Source organism: Carettochelys insculpta, chromosome 3 (assembly GCF_033958435.1).
Source record: "Carettochelys insculpta isolate YL-2023 chromosome 3, ASM3395843v1, whole genome shotgun sequence".
NCBI lineage: Eukaryota > Metazoa > Chordata > Testudines > Carettochelyidae > Carettochelys > Carettochelys insculpta.
In genome coordinates, this window is record NC_134139.1 from 57633403 (window position 1) to 57648854 (window position 15452).

At 49.3% G+C, this 15452-nt stretch overlaps 1 protein-coding gene across 8 annotated transcripts in view; it reads left to right on the forward strand.

The window, feature by feature from the left end:
* The window catches only part of LOC142011080 (uncharacterized), a 158819-nt gene that overhangs the window by 125253 nt on the left and 18114 nt on the right, over positions 1 to 15452 (forward strand). For 4 of the 8 annotated variants that reach the window (XR_012644960.1, XR_012644959.1, XR_012644962.1 and 1 more), the window contains 3 exons: positions 1410 to 1617; positions 6511 to 6599; positions 10210 to 10994. Coding sequence is in view for 1 of the 8 variants with exons in the window: in XM_074989928.1 (XP_074846029.1) it covers positions 3952 to 3990; positions 5615 to 5670; positions 6511 to 6599; positions 10210 to 10757 (732 nt within the window). In the remaining 7 variants the exon portion in view is untranslated. Of the gene's footprint in view, positions 1 to 1409; positions 1618 to 3937; positions 5294 to 5614; positions 5671 to 6510; positions 6600 to 10209; positions 10995 to 15452 lie in introns of those variants that run through there. The other 4 variants (XM_074989928.1, XR_012644964.1, XR_012644966.1 and 1 more) reach the window with 4 other exon arrangements.

A 15452-nucleotide genomic window follows, 5' to 3' on the forward strand; every position in this document is an offset into this window, starting at 1 on the left:
CCCGCGGCAACTCCGAAGTTTTAAATTTAGAAGTACCAGCATGCATCTAGCCACAGCACACCTGTCAGTACTTCAATGTGCAGGGGCAACTTCGAAGTCTGCTTACTCCTCAAAATTAAGGTAGGTAGTAGTGTAGACACAGCCAGCATATACTGAAACTGACATGTACTCATAGTCCTAGTTTATGCTGACCGTGAAGTCCAGTTTCTTGAGTCCCTATCCTTTCTCATTCTCCCAAGACAGCATCATCTCTGATTTAACTCCACTGAAGTTACACATATGTATTTAGAGAGCTATGGAAATAAACCAAATGCAAAGCTCTCAAATACAAAAATAAAACGTTCTTTCTTTTCAGACGACTACCAGCATAACCAGTGTAGTTATATCTGGGATAAATCTGACTTCAGACAAGACAAAACAGTGTAGGAACTGAAGAGATTGTACATACTCAGGTTTACTGCAGCAGCATGGAATTTCCAGGGAGATGAATTTGTTTAGAAGCATGCAACGTCATTATGGATAAATACATTACTTGCAAAAGGAGGCTGACACAAGTAGATGTCCATGATCTGAATTTTTAAGTGGATAGCGATTTGGGGAGCTTCCATCTTTGAATGCCCAGCTTGAGACACCTCAAAAGAAATTTGATATTCAAAAAGTGTTGAGTACCTTCTGTCTACAGATCAGGCCCCTTCAAAGAGTGTCATGTTGGACAGCTAGAGACCACTAGTCCCTCTTGAATATATAGGTCATAAATATCCTTTTTCCCTACATATTGTGCTGCTGTGCTAGGAAAGTAGGATTTGTAACTTGGCTGCTCTGTGTTTAGTTTTTCCCCATCATTGTGTTTTGCAATGGATGCTTGTGAATATCCACAGTCAGTGAGTGAAAGAAAAGACACAATCGGAGTTCCCTCTAATTCTTTCCATCATGTGCAGAATACATTTTGTTATGTGCACTGAGGTGCGTGCTGATGAGCACCACCAATAGAAACACATGCTGCCAGCTGTGGATGCTACAGGCACTCTGCTAATCTACTGGGCAGCATTTGAATCTCTCCTCGCAGCCGTCCAAGCACTTAGGTTATAGGGAACACTGGACTCAACACAAGCAGTGCCATGTACAATCACTTAATAACGGGTTCTAGGAAGTTCTGCTTCCCATGAGATAGTCAGCCTTCCACTTTCTCCTGTGGATGCACCCAACAGTGGGGTAGAGGACAGTGAAGCCCTATTAGATTTTTTTTGCTCCTCCTCCTCGAGGTACAGAAAAAAGTTTGAATTTATTCATCAAGGTCTGAGTCATCCAGTGAATAATTCAATTCCTCATCTTCACATAATGAGCTGGCTGTAAAAACAAATACAGCTTTTTATGTCAAGTGTGCAAATATGTTTCCCAATGTTTTGTAGACAGAGAATGTGATACAACAGCTGAAGTGCAGGAGGCAGAAGGAGAGAGGGAGAGAGATTATGAATGCAGGAAGACTTTCTTTGAGAAGTGATGGACTAAAAAGATTGTGAGTGCTGCAGCAGAGGCCTGGAGTCAGAGGAATACGAGACAAACTTCCCAATCAGCTGGATCTCAGTGGGAGGAATACAGAGGTGTGGCTGCAGTGAGGTACATTCAATACGTCTCTGGTAAAAATGGGCACATTTAGCTATTATTTTCCCCTGATGCTGCTATTTGTAGAAGTAGAGCCCTCTAATTTATAAGTTCCAGCCTTATGAGCATTACATTAATGAGATCTTGTGGCCTCTAAATATTGGAGAACCTCATGATGTGACATCCTCCAAGAGCTTGAAGTTTGTCATAGGCAATGTGACTGGGAACCTTACCTAACCCCGGGATTCTGCAAACCTCCGCTGGGAACAGTGCTCACAATAATCATTCATTTCATTAATGAATATCAGTCTCAATATGGAAAGAATGGCCAGTCACTGATTACAATCATTTTCAGTTTCAGACCTTTCATGTATGGGCCTTGCGACTGGTGTTATTGCAAAAATGCGCCATAATTTCCCTTGGGCTGAAACAACAGAAGCGCTTGGAGCCATTTCCAAATTTCATCAGAGAGGAGAGCATTCAGAGCTAGAGTTTTGGTTCACACCTATCTTTAGTGCTTACTGGTGTGTGTTCAGTCTCTCTCTCTCTCTCTCTCTCTCTCTCTCTCTCTCACACACACACACACACAACATAGCTTTTGTTACCATCAAGAAAAGGATACACAACAGTGTGCAGGCTTGACTTTCATTTGGTAAATACTAGTACCTGCATTCAAACACAGGCTACCTCTACCAAATACTAATGGTCATGAGTCATCTGCTCTGTGAGGAAAGAAGAAGGCTTCACCTTTCACAAAGGAAACTGCAGTATTAATCGAGAGCACCCTCTTGTGTAACATTATAAATGGAAGCTCAAAAGTGAGATCTGACATGCCTGAGGACACTGGATAGCATAGTCTAATGTTTTCATCAACCACAGACATCCCAAGGTGCTGCTGGAGCTAATTCAACATCCTTTGCCAGATCATTGAAAACAGTAACTGGGAGGTAAAGATAAGCTGAAGTGTGTAGTGCCGCACATGAAATGATTTTGTCATTTATTTCTCATTAAGCAATATCCCTGAATTGTGAATATTGACGTGGTCAGTGGGAAGGCCCAGGAAAGATACGTGCATTGAAATGCACATTGAAAGTATTTACATCTCTGATTTTCAGGTTAAGTGGGCTGCCTCTGGTGAATTTTCTGTGTTCTACATGCCTAGAAAAATACTATTTGTCAAAGACTGTATGTTAAGTTGTATGCCAACAACATTAGCATGAAATATTAAGAAATTTAGGATTAAAAAGCTTGTTTTAGTAGTTGAACAAATACATAAGGTAAGCTGTGGAAGTCCACTACATAGTAGTGAAGTAAATAGATAATAAGCCCCACACACATAGATCACAAGAAGAGGTGCAGCTGTGTTTGAGATCTATAGCTTGATAACACATGTTGTAGTAAGGTGGCCTTGTTCCTGGGCTCTGGGCTTCTATTTAGTCCACAGGCCCCATGGCAAGGATGCTGTTGCCCTTCTTGGGAGGGGGAAGGGGATGGTGGTTGGGGGAAAACCCAGGCCCTGCCCACTCATTCTGGGTTCTGGCCCAGGGACCATATGTGGCTGCTACTGGTGGGTAAGGGTTCCCCTCATTCTGGAGACCACAGCTTTTCTCCCTCGGCCACTTCCCCAGATGATCCCCAGCAGCCTCATCTTCCCCCTCCTGGATCGGCTCCCTACGGGCGATCAGTTCTTTCCAGCTTCACTTCGAATCTCAGGGCCACTTGGACAGGGACCCCAGCCCCTCACTGCTCAGAACTCCTCCCCTCCTCTGCTGTTCCTTGGAAAAGCTCCTTTTGCTTCTCTCCACTCGCCTCCTATGCTCTCCTCAGTCACACCCCTCACAACCCCTGGGCAAGGGTTGTTAAAGGCAGTCTTGAGTGGGACTAGCTGGCTCCAATTGATTTAGGGCAGCCTTTACCCAGCTGCTCCCACTCTGTCTGTTTGCCAGTTCAACACAGCCCCGCTTTTCTCTCTTGTACTCACTCCCCTGGCCTCACCTCATCACAATGTGCGTCCACAATAGCTGTGCATCATGTCTGTATATTCAGGAAATCTCTTGAATTCACCATCCCGAAAATGAATTGCCTAACTGTCAGAGCAAAGGGCTGATCTCTTAGTTTCCTTATCCTTAAAATGGATGCTCCCCACGCTGCTGTGAGATTTAACAATTTAAAATTTGAAAAGTGGGCGAGAACAAGCACTACCGAAGTGCAAAATGTTAATTCTCATTATTTGTGGACAAAATCTTGCCTGGTTGACAGTCATGAATTGGGAGATTTGGTTTGAATAAACGCTCAAAATCTCCTCTGATCTTTTAAATTGTTCTGAATTCTGCAGCCTGAAAAAAAGGAATGGGCTATCTCAGAAGAACAGTTTGTGATTTGTGTCAGGTAAGAGCTATGACAATAAAAGGAGCTGTTTTCCCGAGACTTTAGTTCGTTGTGTTGCACCTTCAAATGTAGAGGAATCTGTCCAGCAGGGGGGCAACTGTCATTTTGTGCTTTAGATCAGATACAAAATATTAAAGTGAGTTCCTATTAATCCAGGGGAATATATGTTTTGTTCGTTGTGTGGGGAAAACATGAGTTCAGTTGAAAATATAGATGGAAAGGACTATTTACAGCTTAGCATTTAAAACATAGTATTGCAAGTCATTATGTTCCTGACTCTTCCTCCCTTGCTTTTGAACCGATCCTCTTCTCCCTGGGTTAAAGTTGTCCCTCTCCCCAGCCACGCCTTTGTTTCCTAGGGTGACCATATTTCCCTCTGCCAAAAACGGGACACCCTGGGGGCAGGGCAGCTCCCCGACTGTGGCTGGCAAGCAAGTGCCCAGCTGCCCCACACCTCTGGGCCCCAGAACAGGGTTGCCACCCTGCGGGGGACCTCCCCGGCTGCCCCATGCCTTGGGGTGCCAGGAATGGGGCTGTTGCCTGCATTGAAGCTCTCATCTACCTCAAGCTGTGGGGAGCTGGGAATGGGGCTGCTGCCTTCTGGGACACCTCCCCAGCTGTCCCACACCTCTGAGCACCAGGAACAGGGTTGCAGCCCTTCCGGTGAAGCGCCTGGTTTCCCTGAGCTGTGGGGAGCCAGGAATGGAGCTGCAATCCCACAGGGAACCTCCATAGCTGAGCCATGCCTTGGGGTGTCAGGAACAGGGCTGCAGCCCCACCAGAGCAGCTTCTCTGAGTTGTGCAGAGTTGGAAACAGGGCAGCAGCCATGCCCCCATGCCCCAACATTCCCCTATATCAGGGCCCCCTGCTGGCTCCCCCTCTGGCCTGTACATGTGGCTGTTGAATATATGCTCTCCATCCAGCAGCTGCACCTGCACGGACTTGGGGGAGAAGGGAAGCTCAGCAGGAGCCTGAATCCAGGGCAATGCAGCCCTTTTGTTAAAATAAATCAGGACGCCTTTTCTCGTACCTGAAACAAAACAGGATGGATGGTCACCCTGCTGTTTCTCCATTGGCAAATACCTACAGTAAAAATTACCCTCTTTTTTGGTCAAGATTTTTTTGTGGTTTGAATGAATCATGCAAAGAAATTTTATTACTACTGCTAGCTATTTCACAGAACTAAAATCAGCCACGTGTGGGGCAGATGTATTTATGTACATGGATGAGAAGGCTAGAAGAGAATTCCCCATACCAATTATTTAAGGAGCACTGGGCATAGAAAGAGATCTTTTAAAGACATCTTCATCGGAGATTAAAGGAACAACATGGTTGTGTTTCTCCATGCTGATTTTTTTCCCTCTCTCCTCCCTTCTCTTTGTTCTGGCAGTGGTTCTGCTGAATATCGATGAGACTATTCTCACTCCAACCCCAAACAATTGTTTCCAGGTAATTACTTAGCACCATATCAGCACTTAACAGCCCTGACTTTCCTGACTGGAAGATGACAAATTAAAAGGACGGGCAAGGCATTGATTGATTGCCACATAGGTAGAACCCAATAAACTACGACAACAAATTGATTCATTGAGTGTTTCCCACCTACTTTTTTTTTATTTTTAGACAAGAGTCACTTTAATGAAGACAACTAGGATGGAAGAGGCAAAGCAGCATCAAATGTATGGGGTTGGATTTGAACAACTAAGTTAGTTGTGGGGACTGGGAGAGAATGTTCATATGGAATCCCTGGTGTTTGGAGGTAGTTATTATCATACTGAAAATTTACATAGGTTCCGTAGGAATGTCTTCTTCAGCATCTCAGGCTCCATTCTGCTAGGCAGGGACATTGTTTATAGGGCAGCCAGATTTTCAAGGGGGAGAAATGGGACATTTGTCAAAGGGAATGGGAGGGCCCAGTTTTAGCATGAGCCAGAGGGGTGTACACAAGAGAACAATGGCAACTACTACCTGCACCTCCCCACTCTCAGTTATTTCTCTCCTTTCCCCCACCCCCTGAAACAGACTGCCTTTGTTCCTTCCATCACCCAACACACAAAAGGAGAGGTATTCTATATCTACACTGTGGTCAATGAGCCAGGGGTTTCCTCACTCATACCACTTTGCAGACAACTGGCAGATGCTCCTGCTAAGGACACAAGATTGAGCTTCCTTCCTGTCCCCCTAAAATGTTTGAATCACCTTCCTCTTCAAAATTCTAACACTGAGGATCTGGTCCACAGTTCTACCCGCCCCCTGCAAAAGCACTTTGGGTTGTAGGGTTATCTCCTGGGATCCCAGCACAGTAACTGGCATGCTATAATATCTTCTTCCCTAAAATCAGAGTCCCACTCCTGCAAGATCACCTTCCAAGAACTTAGAGTCCATTTCTCATGGGACTGTATTTTCCTCCCATCAGATCCAGATTCCTGAGCAGGGGCTGTTCCTTAGGAGGCACAGAGACCACATTTGTTTTCATAGCCATTTACATTTCTTTTAGCAATTTATAATCTTCTGTTCAGTGCACAGTTGATATGTATGCAGAAAGAAGATTGGCTGGTGAGCCCTCTAACACTTCTGCTGCTGAAGCAAATAATCTTCAAAAGCAAAGGTAAAGAGAACCATGTTAGCCCAGAAAGCAATAGCTAAGCTTTATATGTAATGAACTGTGGACTTTATTCCACACATAATGGACTATGACTGCATGGACAGACAGATAGCCAGTCATAAATTCCAAGACCAGAAAGGACCATTGTGGTCATCTTGGGTGACCTCCAGTATAAGAAAGGCCTTTGGACTTCCCACAAAGCCATTCTAGTGATGGGTTTCAAACTACACCTGCAACTGGGCAATCATCAGCAAGTGGGCATGTGTCTAATGGAGGTGATTGGCTCTTGGCTTTATGCTATTTAACATTTTTTATCAGCGATGACATTTCCAGACACAGAAAGTTCAAGGTCTTCAACCCCAAAAGCATGAGTTCCCACCACTTGAGCTACAGAATGGAGTACCAGACTACCAAATATGTTTAAATGCCTAAAGATGCACATAGGGGCTTAGTGGGACTTTAAAAATCACCTAAGCCCCCATTGAATCAGTCGAAGTTTGGGGCCTAGCATGCTCAGGACCTTTGAAAAATCCATCGACAGCTCTACATCTCTAGGTGCCTAAATATCTTTGAAAATTTAGCCCTGAGTAACCTCTGATTTGAAGTAAGGTTTCACTGGGTCCAGTCACTCGATGGAGGCACAGTCATCCCTACAAGGGCAATGCATTAAATACATATAATCCTAGAAGATGAGCACCTAAAACCTATAGGCTCAGACATGGCATTTTAGGTGCATTTGCATAATGAGCCACAGCCAAATACTCAGAAATATCATGCTCAAAAGAGGTGGAACTACTTAGATCCTTCAACATCGGGAGCACAAGCCCCCTTCAATGGAACTGAAAGAGCAACTTGACATGTGATTAATTTGGCTGCTCCCCGTCACTGGAACTAGAGGGAGACTGGGGTCATGGGAACTAAGCTTGTGTGTTATAAACACACAACTATGTTTCAACTGCTTTATAGAGATACGGTGTAGCTTGTTATGTTATTGAGTTCTTTAGGAAAGTTATTAAATACCTGAAGCTGCATAGCTGATATGCTTTTTGATAAGTATCCTGTCCCCCATTAGTGATGTCTCAAGGCATTCACAGGGTTAGAGAATCAGGGGAAAAGTCTGACAGAAGACTGTACCTATGATTAATTGACCTGCCTGGCTCCAAGGAAGGCCAGCTGAACCTAATTAAAAACACACTTGGAGGAGGAGTCTTGGGTTATCAGCAAAATGCAGCCATCTAAGAGAAGAGAGCTTGGTCCTGTATACATACACAGCTAAATTCTCACTTTTGTGGCTGTGGATTATGTGTGGGCTCAAGGAGTTGGAAAGATTAAAGAGATTTGCATATGAGTGAAAGAAGTAAACATTACTAGGGTCAAAATTATTTGGCTAGTTTGGCCATGTGATCTGTGTTATGGATTTTGTTTAAGGAGACTTGCCTTTTACTGATGGCTTAGCACCTTGAGCTATGGGTCTGAATAGCATTTTATTTTTCAGAAGAGACAGATTGAGGTACTCCATAAATTATTTCAGTGAGGCCAGAAATCCGCCCTTTTTCCTTCAATAGTGTAAAGGGACATCCAAGAAGCTTTAAGCTAGAATTGTAGCTAGAGATCGTAGTGAATATCCCCCAACTTTTAAAAGTAAGATGGTGGATGATGATGGGATGTCTACTAAGACAGGACATATAAGCTGTGTCTACACGTGCACGCTACTTCGAAGTAGTGGCACTAACTTCGAAATAGCGCCCGTCACGGCTACACGCGTCGGGCACTATTTCGAAGTTAACTTCGACATTAGGCGGCGAGACGTCGAAGTTGCTAACCCCATGAGGGGATAGGAATAGCGCCCTACTCCGACGTTCAACGTCGAAGTAGGGACTGTGTAGTCGTTGCGCGTCCCGCAACGTCAAAATTGCGGGGTCCTCCATGGCGGCCATCAGCTGAGGGGTTGAGAGACGCTCTCTCCAGCCCCTCAGCTCAATGGTGGCCTCATGGAGCGGCCCCTTAAAGGTCCCCTCCCCCTCCCTTCCTGTGCAGGAAGCTGAGGGAACGTGCAGGCGGCAGCCCAGACACGCAGGCAGCCTGCACGTTCCTCAGCCAGCACAGCCACCCACCCAGCTGCGATGGCTGCCCGGCAGCACCCCCAGTGTCCCCAGGGGACCCCCCCCAAGGGGAGCCAGGGCAGCCAGCCCAGCCAGGTGGGCAGCCAGGCTGGCAAGCGGCAGCGGGGCCCCTCCTGGACGGAGGCTGAGCTGCGGGACCTGCTGGGGCTCTGGAGCGAGGAGGAGGTGCTGCAGGTAATGGGGAGCAAGAGGCGGAACGCGGATGCGTTCGCTCGGCTGGCCGACGGCCTGGCTGCCCGGGGTCACCCTGCCCACACTCCTGATCACGTCAGCAGTAAGGTAAAGGAGCTGTGGCAGGGTTACTCCCGGGCCCGGGATGCGGCCAGCCGATCTGGGGCCGCCCCCATCACTTGCCCCTTTTACAGGGAGCTCAGGGACATCCTGGGCCCCCGGCACACCTCCTCCCCTCTGGCCACCCTTGATACTTCGGCCAATGAGCCCCAGCAGGCCCTGCAGCCGGAGTCCGCCCCGGAGCCCACCCCCGGGACATCGCGGCAGGAGGAGGAGGAGGAGGAGGAGGGGGGCTCCTCCTCCGCAGAATCTGGGCTGCAGATCCTCCTCCTGCCATCCCGGAGCAGCAGCCGGGCCTCCACCCCCCGGGGATCTCCAGACCGTGGGAGTGGACCGACAGGTATGTACCCCCCTCTGGTGTACACCCCTGGGCTTGAGGGGCGGGGGGTAATAGATATGTGTCCAGGGCCCTCCACATGCTCACATGGCCATGTCCCCAAGGACAGCAGGGCCATGTCCCTCACAGCAGTGCATCAGCCCCTGCCCCCTGCCACCCCGCACGGCAGTGCCATGCCCCATCCCCGGGGCAGGGGGGGGGGGCGGAACCTCGAGGGGCCCCCGGGAGGAGGGGGTGGGACACCCTGCAGCAGCAGCAGCAGCATGTGATGGAGTGGGGTGAGTGCAAAAGGGAGACTCAGGCTACATATGAGCAACAAGAGCCAAATAGCTCCCAGGGGCAAAGGATGATCCTGGGGCTACAGCTGGCAGGTGACACCTCTGCCCTGAACAAAGAGGAGGGAGGAGCCGAGCTGGCTTGGAATTGGGGGAGGGAGGGTGGGGGCCACAGGTAGAGGCTAGGGGAAGGGAGAGCTGGAAGGCAGCCAGCCTGAGGAGGGGGAAAGCTGCATCCCAGAGGGGCACCCCTTGGGGTCTTCTCCCCAGGACGGGTTGGAAGGACTGTCTCTTCCAACAGCTGGTGCTGTCACTCCTGGGAGAAACTGGGCATCTGTGGCCTAAGAAACCTCTCCTGCTGTCAGACCCTGCGGAGTGAAGTGAGAGTCGCTCCCACCAGGGGACGGGGTGCAGGGCAGGGGGACCCCTGAACCCCATCCATCACAGCAGCATCTCCCAGGGACGGGGATGGGGAACCTGCAGCACAGGGCTGGGGGGACAAAGGCCACGGCTCGGGGCCCACACTAACACCTGTCTCCACTCTTCTTCCCCCCCTCCTCTCCTGTGTCCCGCACCTGCACCATCAGAAGGACCGGAAGAGAGCGCCAGCGAGGCATCAGTGGTCCTGGAGAGCCCTCCGGGACCATCGCTCCAGGCCAGCCCCTCGGCCGAGGACCGACCGGCCCCACGGCGGGCTAGATGGCGGACCCCGCGCCACCACCAGCCGACGGTGCCGGACCCCCAGCTGCTGGCCATCCACCGTCGGCAGCTGGAGGTCGCGGAGCAGCACCTGCAGCTGCAGGAGCGGGCGCTGGCCTGGCGCCAAGAGGCATGGAGGGCCTACATGGAGACTTTCAACCGCCTGGTGGACTACCTGGCCCCCCATGCCGCGCTGGCCGCCGCAGCGCCCGATGTGCCTGCTCCACCAGCCGCACCACCAGCTGCTCCGCCCGTCGCCGTCCCGTCCGCTGTCGCCCCACCACCCACCGCTGAGGGCCGGAGCACCGAGGGACCCCTGGAGCCAGCTGAGACTCGCCGGGCATATCTTCCGGTCCGGCCCGCCCCCAGCCAGACCCGGACAGGGCTGCGGCTGCGGCGAGGCTCCCGGCCGCCCACGCCCAGTGCTGGACTTTAGGGGCGAGGGGCCCGGGACGTGCCCCCCGCCCTTGTATATAGTTTGAAGTTATTATTTTGTGCCCCCCCGTTTGCCCCATCCCCCCCCATGTAAATAGTTCTCCCCTTTATCCTCCCTGGTTTTCTTTTTATTAATGAGGACACTTTTTTCTTACTATTGTTTTATTTGTACATATTACTTTGGTTCCACATGTTGTATATAGTTTGTTCTTGTTTTATATATTTATAGTTAAAAAAAAAAGTTCTCAAAGAAAAAGCAGTTTAAGTTCAGCCACAAATGCGTGCTGTTATTTGTCCAAGAAAAGTGGGAGGGGGGTGCGGTTGGGTGCTCCATGGTGTGGGCGTTGGGGCAGGAGTGTTGTGGAGGAAGGGGCGGGCAGTGGGGGGCCTGGCAGAGTTCACCCTGCGGCCTCATCATCGAAGTGGGCCTGCAGGGCCTCCAGGACCCGGGTCCCTTCGGGGTCCACCTGCCGACTGGGGGCAGCGGGTGGCTGCACATCGGCCCTGCCAGCCTCCACAGCCCAGCCCTGGAAAAAGGCCTCCCCCTTGCTCTCCACCAAATTGTGCAGGGCGCAGCAGGCACCCACAATCAGGGGGATGTTGTTGGGGCCCGCATCCAGGCGGGTCAGGAGACATCTCCAGCGTCCTTTCAGGCGGCCAAATGAGCGCTCCACCACTTGGCGCGCGTGGTTCAGGCGCTCGTTGAAGCACTCTTGGCTAGCGGAGAGATGGCCCGTGTACGGGTGCATGAGCCAGGGCCAGAGGGGGTATGCCACATCTGTGATGACACAGAGGGGCATGGTGGTGTCCCCCAGAGGGATCTCCCGCTGGGGGATGTAGGTCCCCGCCTCCAGCCGGCGGCACAGGCCCGAGTTCTGGAAAACCTGGGTGTCGTGGGTCCTGCCAGGCCAGCCCACATAAATGTCCTGGAAACATCCCCGGCTGCCCACCAAGGCCTGGAGGACCACAGAATGGTAGCCCTTGCGATTCAGGTATCGTCCTCCACTGTGATGCGGGGCGCGGATGGGGATGTGAGTCCCATCCAGAGCCCTGAAGCAGTTGGGGAAGCCCAGGGTGGCAAAGGCCGCGATGGTGGCATCTGGGTCCCCCAGCCTCACGAGCCTGTGCAGGAGCATGGCGTTGATGGCACGCACAACCTGCAGAGAAAGCACATGGGACAGCACCAATGAGGGGTGAGCAGGGTGTGCGTGGCCCTGCCCTGCCCTCCCCTGCCCTGCCCTGGCCTCCCCCGCCCTCCCCTCCCCTCCTCTGCCCTGCCCTGGCCTCCCCTCCCCTCCCCTGCCCTCCTCTGCCTGGGCCCCCCTCCCCTGCCCTGCCCTCCCCCTGTGGGTTCTCTTACCTCCATGAGGACAGCCCCGACGGTGGCCTTGCCAACACCAAACTGCTGTCCCACGGATCGGTAGCTGTCGGGAGTGGCCAGCTTCCAGACAGCGATGCCGACCCGTTTCTCCACTGTGAGGGCACGCCGCATGGCAGTGTCCTGGTGCCTGAGTGCGGGGGTGAGCCACTGGCACAGCTCCATAAATGTCTGCCGGCTCATTCTGAAGTTCCTGAGCCAGCGGTCCTCGTCCCACTCCCCAAGCACCAGCCGCTCCCACCAGTCGGTGCTGGTGGGGTAGCTCCACAGCCATCGGCGTGTGAGGTGGGGGTGGGGGCAGGGTGCTGCAGGGTTGGGGGTTGAGCCCTGCTGCCCTGGGGGCAGCTCCTCCTCCGGTGTAGCAAGGAGGTGCTCAGCTGCCTCCCTCATGGCATGGAGCAGGGCAAGTCCTGCTCCTGCCGGGAGGGCTGGGTGGACCTCTGGCTGCTGCTGCTGCTGCTGCTGCTGCTGCTGCTGGGAGTCCATGACTTCAGCGCCCGGGGTCTGTGTGCCTATGGCTCCTCAGACCGCGTGCTGTGCAGGCTGAGTGTGTCTGGGAGGGGCCCTTTAAGGGAGCGGCTAGCTGTTGCCCCGGAAGCGCTAGTCCGCCCTGTGACCCTGTCTGCAGCTGTGCCTGGCATCCCTATTTCAATGTGTGCTACTTTGGCATGTAGACATTCGCTCGCTGCACCTATTTCGATGTTGGGTTGCGCGACGTCGAAGTTGAACATCGACATTGCCAGCCCTGGAGGACGTGTAGACATTATTCATCGAAATAGCCTATTTCGATGTCTCTACATCGAAATAAGCTATTTCGATGTAGGCTTCATGTGTAGACGTAGCCATACACAGCTGATATCAGGTTCTTGAGTTGTACTCAGCAATAGTCAACTAAAAAAAATCTTGTTTGGAACTTGATTAAGAAATTACTGGGTGAGGGTTGCTGCTCTGTATTATTCAGGAAGACAGGTTAGCAGATCATAATAGCTCCACCTGGCTTGAAATCTATGAAACTGGTTCCCAGGATTGTTCCTTAATCAGTGGATGATATTTGTTCGTCACTCAGTCATGTTATCTTAAATGTACTTGGAAGGAGGGTGAAGAAAAATGATATTTGTAAGATAGAAATCAAATAAAAAGCAATTGTATTTTTATAAAGTTTGTACTTCTATAATATTTACTGGATGGCACTCTTTTACTGGCTTGCCTTAAAAATGATCATGTACACTACGCCCAAGACAATGGGGAAGGGAAATCTATAGAACACTTTGCTGTCCTCTAAGTGACTAGCTTTGCGTGCATTCACAATCTTCTAAGAAACAACCTTGGAGGAAGAAATCATTTTAGGCTATTAGAATCTTTAAAAACATGCTATCAAAATTCACAGCTGGTGATAGGACAGAAGAAATAGTTGAGATATGAGATTTAAACTCCCTGAGTATTTTTGTTATTGACTTAGCACATACATTTTTCCTTCCCTGCCATGTACATACGTATAAAACCAACTCTAGACATTCATTTGTTATACACTGTGCACAAAGCTAAGAAGTGTGGAAAGAGCTTCTGAGATGATTCTGTAACACATGCCCCAATTTAACTGCAGTTATTTAAAAAAAAAAAGAGTGAGTCTCTTTGGGTCCTTTTACTTCCTCACATCTCTTGCAACAAGAAAAGTAGAGCCAAATGCTTGTGTGGGGGTCCTAGTATATTTGCCAACACTTTTTACAGCTCAGCATGGTACAGATCCTCAGCTGTTCAAAGTTGCAGTCATGTGCTGGTGAACTTTAAGCACTTATGCATACCTCCCTTCCTTTGCCCACCTTGCATGAGCACTTAGAGCAGGGACAAATGCTACCAAATCAAAACCGTAGCTGTCTGCATGGATGGACCAAGAGAAATGTTCACATGGAACAGTTAGGGACTCTTTTTTTGCACATGGCTTAAGTACACATGAAACCTTGTTGCATGTGTACAGGCAGACCTTACCCTAATTAAAACTTAGTGGGTGTTAGGAGGGAACTCTGTCCCACCAGCTGGATCTTTCACATCAGCTCCTCGGTTTCCAAACAAGTGTAAAGTATAAATGCCAAAACATTAAGTGAAAATCAGAGCAAAGGGAAGTTAAAACCAAATGGAAGACCAAAGAAAAAGGAGCCAACAGTTTGAGAGAGCCCTCATCTACACTTTACAGCTGCCTCAAGGGTTTTCATGGTTTCTAAACTTTCAACAAAAACCCTCATTTACACTGAGGCAATTGCATCAATCGCACTGCATTGTTAAAAGACACTAGAGAAAATGACTTGCTTCAATGTGCAGTACTTTCACTGCACAGTCAAGCAATCGATTAGTCCATAGAGTGAGTTGAAATTTGAACAAACTAGAACAAATATTTCCCTATACTCTTTAACAAGTGATTGTTTAGTAACAGGTGCAGTTTAGCACTGTTCAGGGACACTGTTAAAAGTTTAACAAATATTACCACCTGCTGGGCATGCTGTATTAGTGCAACTCATAGCAACATGTACTACAAGGCTGAGAGGTAGCATTTTCCTATTTTCGAGCCTGAATCAACACAAAAATGGAAATTGGGAAACCCAGGATGTGACTCCTGATCTGAACTTTTTGTTGTAGGTTTTCCTCTGTAATTGGGATGCATGGCAAACTTGGCTTCACGCAACTCCAAGCTTTATAGAAGAACAAACCTGGATCCAGTTCAGAAGCGAACACTTGCAACTTGAGCCCAGCTTTAAGTTTTTACCAAATGTGTTTCCTACGGACCAGTTCAGTTACTATTACACACTGAGATGGGAAGATAAAATTTATTTTTCGTGAGGGAAATTAGTATGAAAGTGAGTCATTAGTTTGTTTATGGCCTCTTGGAAATCACTCCATGCAGGACTTAAACAAAAGTCCTTTATGTATGACCACTTTCAGTATATTTTAAAAATTTTTTAATGTCACCGGCAGCCTGAGAGGCTAAAGCTCTCTGAGAGCATGGTACACCACAGGCCCAGTGCATTTCTCCATACCGCCCCCTGTGGACCTGAAGGAACTAGAGGTTAGAGCCAACCAACATGTCAATCCTTTTGACCAGCTAGAAGTAGAGACAGAGCTCTGTAACCTTTTCTGATAGGCTACTTAACTAGTAAAACATTCTGATGCAATGTTTTAATCAAAAATCCATCTGCCAAAAATGAAATTTTGCAAACATTTTTCCCTCAGAAAATTCTAGTGATTGATGACCCAAACTTAGCATTTACAGGCTTTGTTTTTCGTTGCTAATCCTGAAATCCAATTGCAGCGTACATGCTCACCTTA